General features: G+C 57.7%; 1 protein-coding gene across 1 annotated transcript in view; it reads right to left on the reverse strand.

Annotated features, from left to right (window-relative positions):
• Positions 1-1,049: 1,049 nt before the first annotated feature.
• The window catches only part of CFAP45 (cilia and flagella associated protein 45), an 11,404-nt gene continuing 3,823 nt past the window's right edge, over positions 1,050-8,630 (reverse strand). Inside the window, exons 5-14 of the mRNA XM_009322019.1 lie at positions 6,727-6,863; positions 4,557-4,698; positions 3,745-3,915; positions 3,305-3,483; positions 2,942-3,071; positions 2,496-2,642; positions 2,291-2,404; positions 1,823-2,016; positions 1,376-1,600; positions 1,050-1,173 (exon numbers count right to left, since the gene is read on the reverse strand). Of these exons, the coding sequence (XP_009320294.1) occupies positions 1,050-1,173; positions 1,376-1,600; positions 1,823-2,016; positions 2,291-2,404; positions 2,496-2,642; positions 2,942-3,071; positions 3,305-3,483; positions 3,745-3,915; positions 4,557-4,698; positions 6,727-6,863 (1,563 nt within the window). The remainder of the gene's footprint in view (positions 1,174-1,375; positions 1,601-1,822; positions 2,017-2,290; positions 2,405-2,495; positions 2,643-2,941; positions 3,072-3,304; positions 3,484-3,744; positions 3,916-4,556; positions 4,699-6,726; positions 6,864-8,630) is intronic.

The following is an 8,630-nucleotide window of genomic DNA, read 5'->3' on the forward strand; positions in this document are numbered from 1 at the left end:
CAAGGCTGCGGACTGCCTGGCGAGGCGGTGACCGAGAGTGACACGGCCGGCGTGTGGCCACTGGAGACCAGGGATGGAGGGGTGGGCAGCTGAGCCCGCCCCAGAGCACTGCAGATGCTTGCTGGGCTGGCCACGGATGCCGAGGCCCCAGGGGGTCTAGAGAGCTCGGTGGCGGCGAGGAGCTTGCTTGAGGTCAGGTGGCAGATGCCCTGCAGCACCAGCAATGCCTTTCAGCCCCTGCCCCAAAAGGGATGGCGCAGCCCCGCAGTGCCTGGCTCCGTCATGACATGGGGACACACAGCAACTGGAGAAGAGACAGGGAAGAGACAACAAGAGGCTATGGCATTTCGTCCTCCCTATTTACCCAGCCTGGAGGAGGCTCAGGGCTCACAGCAGAGTCCTCTGAGCCATCCCCCTGCCCTGGGCAGTCTCGCCTTTGCCGGCTCTCCTTATTTTTCAGCTGCTCTGACAATTAATCAGAGCCACTCCTATGGGATCCCAGCCCTCTGAAGCTGCCAGTCCCCATCCAAATGGATTTTAAGTGTTTGCATCATGCTCTGGTCTCTTTGCTTTGCCCCTGAAGAAGGCCACTGCCGCAGGGCCTGGAGGTGACACCTTGGTGAGAAGGTGGCACTGCCAGGGCTGATGCAGCTGTGGGCAGCCAGGGCCAGGGCTGTGTGCATGGAGAAGAGCCCACCTAGCTCATGGGGACCCTACCTGAGCCACCCCACGCGGGCTGGAAACACCCACCCTCCTCCAAGCTGCTTCAGTGGTGACACCGAGCTGTGCCGAGGGCCTGGAGCCACTCCTGGCCCCTCCGAGGACAGGGGCTACCTCTGACATCTCTCCCCCAGCAGATATGGGGAGACGGGCAAGGGGTGATCTCTGTCCCGGGAGTGGGGCAGGTCAGACAACGAGCCTTTGGGCTATTCCAGCCCTGAGGGCAGCTCCTGGCCCCGGAAACCCGAAGCAAGAGAAAGATGAAAGACACTATCTGCTCCATAAACATCTCTGTTCATAGAAAACTCAGCCTAAGAAAATGGAAACCCCTAAGTCATTGGGGAACCGGAGCTCTGCTCCTCATGGGGCTGAGCCTGGCCAGGCGCTGCGCTTGCTTGGCTCAGGGCCCTCCGCTCCACCTGGGCGCAGTACTTCTCAGGGATGCCGGAGGCTCTGCAGAGGAAAGAAATCATCAGGCACCCTGTGCTACACCGGAGCCGAGCTTTAGGACTGTGGCCCTGGAGCGGATCCTGTTTGATGAGGATGCAAAGGAATCTGTGAGGTGGCCCAGGGGTCAGGACATGGTGGGAAGCCAGGAAGGACTTAGGGACATGCAGGGAACCAGGGAAGCAAGCAGCCACTGGCAGCACATCACCTGAGTTCCTGTATCTTCTGCTGCTTGAGCTGGGCAATGCGCTGGCTGCGCTGGCGGGCCTCCTCCTCCAGCCGCTGGCACTCCTCGAAGGCGGCCACCCGCTCCTGCGCCAGCTGCTGCTGACGCTCCCACATCTGGCGCCGGACATCGTTAGCATGGGCGAGCTGCAGACCTGTCCTCCGTGCTTCCTCCGCCTTCTCCTTCTCCATCTGCTCCTGCTGGGCCCTGTGGGAGAGCTCGGCACAGATGAAAGGCCCCACTCCATCCCCTGTACGTGTTGATAACCTGCCTGTGGGGCCTCAGCCAGCACCAGAGCCACTGTGCTGGCTTGTCGCTGGGAACCCCCACAGCAGCACCCCTGCCACTGTGTCACACATCCCTCGGCCCCATTTTGCAAGGCAGGGCCTGGCCATCTCACCAGCGAGCTCCTAGCACTGTCTCTCTCACCTGAGGATCCTCTCGAACTCGTGGCGGTCCTGCTGCACCTGCACGGCCATGCTGTGCTCCCGCTGGGCGATCTGCTCCAGGCGGCTCCGCTTCAGCATCTGCTCCATCTCGGCTTTCCTCTGTGTCGCCTCCTTCTCCTTGCGCCGCCACTCTCGCTCGGCAGCCTCTTGGCTGCGCTTGGCCCTCAGTGCATCCTGCCAAAGGGGGACAGTGGTGATGCTGGAGGGGTTGTGGAGGGCTTCCCTCAGGGGGGAGGTATGGAAGCACTTGACCATAGTTTTGCCTCTCTCCCAGTGCCACAGCCAGCACTGCTCCAGGACATCACCTGGCTCCAGGTGCTGGTCCAGACCTGCAACACCCCAGTAGACCTACCACCTCCAGGAGAGCTTCCACTTTGCTGGGGTGGTGACGAGGAAGGTGGCAAGTGAGCCAGCACGGGAGCACATCGCGTGTCAGCAAGCCGCTCACCTGCTCTGCCTGGTGGTCCTGGGCCCTCTCTTGCATGGCCCTCAAGCGTGCCGTCTCCTTCTCCTTCTCCCGACGGATTCTCTCCTGCTCAGCTTCGAACTCGGCCTCACGCTCCTGCATGGGACAGAGCCTCGTGGCAGCTCCCTGCAGCACCTCTGCTGCCTGTTGAACCTATGCCAGTGCCGCACACGCTCAGTCCTATTACCATTTTCTGCCTCTGGTACTCAAGCACCCGTTCGTCTGCCATCCTCTCCTGCTCCTGCTGCTCCTCCTTGCGCCGCTGGTTCTCGTCATTGATGCGTTTAATCTCAGCCTGGATTTTCTTCTGTTGCTCCTGTCTCCGCTCCAAGTCCTGAAAAAAGTGCAGAGGGTCTGAGGGTGACAGGACAAGTGCCACAGCACAGAGCGCTCCCTCCGCTCCTCCCTGTGTGCCTTCCTGAGGGCCCACCAGCACACTCGGGGTGAGGGAGGGCTCAGCGGCTTGAGTCACTTTCTGAGGATGTGCCTCAACTTCCCCAAGAAATCAGAGCTTTAATTCTGTCGGCTGTTGCCTCCACACACCAAGTCTGACTTACCCAGCACTGGGTCACCCTTCCAACAAGGTGAAAATCTAACTCTAGCCCCCCTCTGCTCCCTGATCACTGGTCGCACCTTCAGGTCCTCCATCTTCAGCTGCTCCAAGTACTCCAGCAGCTCCTGTGCCTCCTGGTCCCGTTGCTCGGCTCTCATAGCTTGCTCCTCTGCATTCTGCTCCATCTGCTTCACAAGCTCCTGCCTCCCTCTGGAAAGAAGAGAGCAGAAGGTTTCCCTCCGGCTCCATCCCACTCCCAGAAGCAGAAATGCCGGCACGGGCATTGGGTGGTGTGTCTGCTGCCTCGTGCTGCCCAGCCCAGTCACTGTGACTGGGAGGCATGCTGTGGTGTGAAGCCAGCAGCCGTAGGTTATCCAAGCTCCTGCACAAGGCCTGGGAAGAGGACTGATGCCTCCATAGGCAAGAGGATCCCTTTTGCAAACCTGATCAGCTCCTGCTTCCTCCTGCACTCCAGTTCCTCCTGCATCTCGTTGGCCTTTTTCCTCTCCACCTCCATCATCTTGGCCAGGCGCTTCTCTTCTTCCTCCAGCTCTTTTGTGATGAGCTGCTTCTCGAGGATCTGCGTGTCGCGGATCATGTGGCACTTGGCACCAAGGATCAGCTGTGGGGACAAAAGGTCTCCCTGGTCTCCGAGCCAGACTTGGCAGTGGCAGCAGGGACAGACACACAGACAAGGAGGGGGAAAAGGGAAGGAGAGGATGACCCTGGGTAGCAACAAGTAGAACAGGGTTTAGGTCTAGAGTGGCTAGATGAAGCTCACGGGGGCTCTCAGCAGCCTGTCCGAGCAGGCAGCTCAGGCAGGTCTTAACATCTGCAGAAGGTCCTGCGGTGCCAGGTGACGCGAGGGAGCCCCCAGCCCTACCTCATTGAACTCCTTGATCTCGTCTTCCTGCTCCATGCGCATCCTGCTCGCCCGCTGCAGCAGGTACTGGGCCCGCTCCTGCGCCTCCTCCTCCAGCTCGCTCAGCTTCCCTGTCTGCTGCTGCAGGACTGCCCTTTGCTTTGCTGCACTCTTGCGCTCACTCACTGCCTCCTGGGGGGGACAGGCAGGGCTGCCAAAAGCTGGATGCCCTCCTGGGGCAGCCCCGTGAGACTGAGCCTGCCCGAGGGTGCTGTGGGGCAGCCTGGCTCACGAGGGGCATGCTCCACTGCACTGTGTCCCTGGCACAGAGCCGAGGGGCAAGGCAGGCTCCTCCAGCCATGGCACAGGGGCTGGGTAGCCCCTTCCCACACCCCTATTAAGACGCCCCACTCCGTTTGCAGGGTGGCAGAAATGCAACACAGGCTTCATCACAGCCTCCGGGGTCACTGCAGGCTGGGGGAGCAGCCAGTGTGGGATTGCTGGATGCAACCAACACGGGCATTCCTTCCCCACCCATGGACCAGGCAAATCCAGGGATCCTGCACAGCCCTTCCTGGGCTGGGGATCGGAGGAGACCCAAGACACACAGCTGTGCTGCCTCCCCTGTACGCTGCCCCAGCAGCAATGGGCGCACCAAAACGTGGGTGAAAGAGAGATGAAGGTGGCGGCCCGTGAGCAGAGCTCCGGCGACAGCCCCAGCTGGTGTGTCTCTGATCCACAAGGTTGGCTCTACCTGGGCACATCCACCTCCACCTGCAGCCCAAGACCTGTCAGCAAGCAGGGAAAGAAGGGGCAGGAGGGGAAATGCCTACAAGAATGGCTTCCTTCTCCGCTTTGAGGGCTGCCAGCTTGGTCTCACGCTCCTCCTTGGTCAGGACTCGAGCTGCTTCTTTAATGCGCTGGAAATCCTCCTGGCCAATAATGAGGGATGCTGCTGGGTTCTCTGCAGGGACGCTGGGCACAGAGAGAGAGTGGTCAGTGGCATGGAGTCTCCGACAGCTCCCTCTGTTCCCTGCCCCGCTGACCTCCCTGCCTGGCCATGGGACCTGCCTGGGCTGCCCACACCAGGGGTGGCAGGAGCAGCTCCACAACCAGGAGTCACCAGAGAGCAATGCAGGAAGCGCCGGAGCTGTGGGGACCTGTCTCTCCCGGTCGGAGGGGAGGAAGAAACAGAAAGTGCAGTGAAAGCAGCACCATGCTGTGATGCATGGGGGACAGGATGCTCGGCGGGGTGGCCAGGGGCCTCCCGGGAAAACCTCAAAATATTCAGCATGGGCCTAGTCAGCCCCAATAAAAAATGCTGAAAGTATTTCAGTCCAACCTGACTTTCTCAGCCCTCATTTGGGAAAATTTTGACCACTGCCCTGACCCCTTTTCCAGTGGAACACGCTGCTCATCCCTGCCCCTACACTGACTGCCACTGCTCCTGCGTGCCAGGTCGAAACCTCTGTTCCATGCAGACAAATTTTGGGGAGCAGAAGTTGCCTTTTCACCCTGTTTAATGACACTCAGCCTGCTCCAGTTCCACATCTGCACAGCACAGCTCGGCTTTGGCTCTGCTGCCCCGGGAATTCACCCGGCACAAGATGAGGAAACGCTGCGCTGCCCAAACACGGAGCACCCTCTCCCCTCCCAGTGCTGGCAGGTGTCCTTCCAGCCGTCACCCCAGCTCTGCAGGACACTGCAGAGCCACAAACTCTGCCCGTGACTCACGCTGTAGTTTAGAGGAAATCACTGAAGCTCTTGGTGCCCCCATTTCCCCACTTGTAAAAATGTGGATAATAATACTGTTTTCCAGGAGAGTTGTAAGGAGTTAATTACTCTCTGTATTACTCAGATACCATGGTGACGCATGTGGTGTAGGAGCGTATATTAACCAAATGCATACAGCACTTTGAAGATGTTCAGGTCTAAGAATTTACTCATTATTATTGTGTGTCACCTTTCATCCACCCTTGTGAATATGAACAGATACCTGCATAATGATCGTTCAAGAGCTGCATCACAGCATCGGATTCCAGGACGCCTTAAAGAATGGCTAATGGTCACAACGGCACTAATAAATGTAATGATACAGTGGCCACTGCTTTAGTCGTCCCAGTGTTTGGGTGACCAGCCTGGGATGTCCAGGGCCTGATTTTCAGGAATTAAACCAGCACAAACAGTTTCCATTAGCTTCAGCTGGAGCTGTGGCTGTGCAACACATCTGGAAATTGGCCCTCAGATTCATCAGCAGGGCTAAATAAGAACGTGAACATATAAAACCAGGTACCAGCCTCGAAAGCCTGAACCAGTGCCTTTGTGCCATTTCACTCTCCACAAAACCCAAACCATCCGTGGGGCAGGTGTCACGTTTTACAGGGTGTAGGAGCATTACATGGAAGTTCAAAACAGGAAGCGAAGATGAACCTCGCACTGAGCGACAACTACAAGGAAAATTTAGGGAGGTCAAAATGAGGCTAAATTGGAGCTGGCTGGGATAATGGCCCTATTCTCGTCTATGTGCTGCAGGCTTTTAACGAGGTGTAGTAATTAGGGCCAGGGTTCTTACAGTTCAGCCTTGCTTATAAAACATCCCTGTAGAGAAACACACAGCTCCTGGTGTGCAGGGGCTGCAGGCGATGCTCCACTGCCTTTCTCACATGGGGCTTTTCGGTATTGGGGTATGGGAGGCAGCATTTGATACATGATGGGGGGCAGGTGCCACCCTGGGGGGCTGTTCAGCCCAGAAGGAGCTTTTCTGGCTGCTAAGAAGGTTTTATGTTGCTTTTTACTGGTTCTTATGATGATTCAGTTCCTCTGTAAAATGCCCAGTGCTCCATTGCCGCTCAAGCCAGGCATGTTGGAGCACTGCTGCCCATCTCTCCTCCCCTGAGGTGTCTCGGCAAATGGTGGGACAAACTCCGTGCACCGAGACAGTGCTGTGACAGACACGCAGGGCCCTGAAAGCTCCTCAGAGCTGCCACTCGGGCACATACTTACACAAGGTCACGGATGAAGTCCTTGGTGATGAGACGGATGGTCTCGGGCTTGTGCCCACCAGCAGACGATGCTTTTGGGGTAGTCTGCACATCCCGAAGGATCACGATGGGGCTGCCAGAGCGCGACTGCTGCAGGCTCTACAAGAAAGGATGGCATTTCCTATGGCTTTCCTGCCACCACCCCGTGCTCAGCTCTCTGCCCCTGGCTCCTGGGCACAGAGGTGCTCTGAGCACGAGAGGCCCCAGGTTCCCATGTACTTGGGATGCTTTCTGACAAACACCCTCTCACACCACCAAGACCAGTGAAGTCTGGGCACAGGAAGGGGTTTTTGCCTCAGCAGCCCCCAGCTCCGAAGGCCTGATGAGAACATGGGGAAAACCAAAAATACCCCTACACCACTGGTTTTACTATAAAAATCTGGGCATCAGTCTCTCGCCCAGATCTGAAGTAAATGATGAGCTGACAGCTGCTTGCTCAGGGCAAGACCTCGCAAATGCTCAAGCATCATCTCAGCTACCTTGAGCTGATGGCAGCTGCCTCTGCCCCACTCACCCGTGGCCACCGGCACCTCTGTCCTGCTGAGCCCCACGGACTCAGGAAAAACCAACCCAGATTGACCCAAACTCGCTGGGGGCTGGCAGGGGGATGCTGGGGAGGGGAAAGCGGGGACAGCTCGAGGTCCGGCCTTGCAGGGCAATCAACAGGCAGACGGCACTGGGTAGAAACCAGTACTCCCAGAGTAGACTGGTGCCGGTCCCTTTGCTCAAGCCAAGACTGCCACCTAGTGAAGTGTCCCCCAGCTGCTGGGTGACTCGGGGACCGCGCTCCGCACCCCCTCGGGCAGGGTGGGCGCTGGGTGCCCCCGGAGGGGTGGGAGCAGCCGAGGGGTGTCCCACACACATGGGGCTGCCCCACGGGAACCTCTGATCAGGCCACAGGGTCTCCGATAGGCAGGAACAGATGTCCCGTCCATTCCAGAGTGAAGCCCTGCCGGGGCTGCTGACAATCCCACAGGAAAGAGCATTTTGGAGCAGGTCCTGGTCTGCAGAGCAAACCTCCAGCAGCCGAGTGGGACAGTCCCCGGCCAGGAGACCCGAGCCCAGCAGGGCAGGTTCAGCTTCCCTAGCCCAGGGTCGCTTCCCCGAGCCCAACCATGGTGTAGGCGTCCCAGTGAAATACTCACCCGGGTCAGGGAACTGCAAGAGCTAATCTAAGGTAACACACAAATGTGTGGTTTCTCTTGTATTTCTATCTACTAGTTCAGCTTTAAAATCCTAAGTGACTGCTGGAACAAATCCTACAGCCAGCTGGGCGCTGAGCAGTTCCCTGGGAACTTGCTGCTGGCAATATTTCCATTTTACGGGTCTGCAATATTTCCATTTTACGGGTCCGATGACCCCAAACCACGGGCTCTCCCACAGGCCAGCACGGCAGATACCAGAGCAGCTTCCCAGCCACTGCAGGCCCCAAGTGCAAGCTGTTGAATTAAAGGGTTTGGCACTGAAACATCCATGCAAACAAAGATAATAGTGTTATTCACTGCAGCCAGCTTGCACATTATCCCCAAAGTCAGGAGAACTCCTTGGACTAGACCTGGATTAATCTCAGGGAACTCAGTTAACACCCATATGAGTGTTACGATGTTTTTACCTAACTGCCTTGAAGGCTTCCGAGATAACAGATCATAAACCTGCCTGGGGGTCCTTGGCTCACAGGGCATCCGAGGCACACGGACCTGGCAGCCCCGGAGCAGGTTGCTTGCCGGGAGCGCTCCCAACCCACGAGGCAAACCGTCTGCACAGACTCCAGTTGGGAGCGGAGGTAATCTTCATTACACGCTTCCTTCCTCTCCTCTGAAAAGCCAAAGGGTTTTGGCAAGTCTCTTTGGACAGATTTGTTTCAAG

This window comes from Pygoscelis adeliae, unplaced genomic scaffold (genome assembly GCF_000699105.1).
Source record: "Pygoscelis adeliae isolate BGI_AS28 unplaced genomic scaffold, ASM69910v1 Scaffold654, whole genome shotgun sequence".
NCBI classification, from domain to species: domain Eukaryota; kingdom Metazoa; phylum Chordata; class Aves; order Sphenisciformes; family Spheniscidae; genus Pygoscelis; species Pygoscelis adeliae.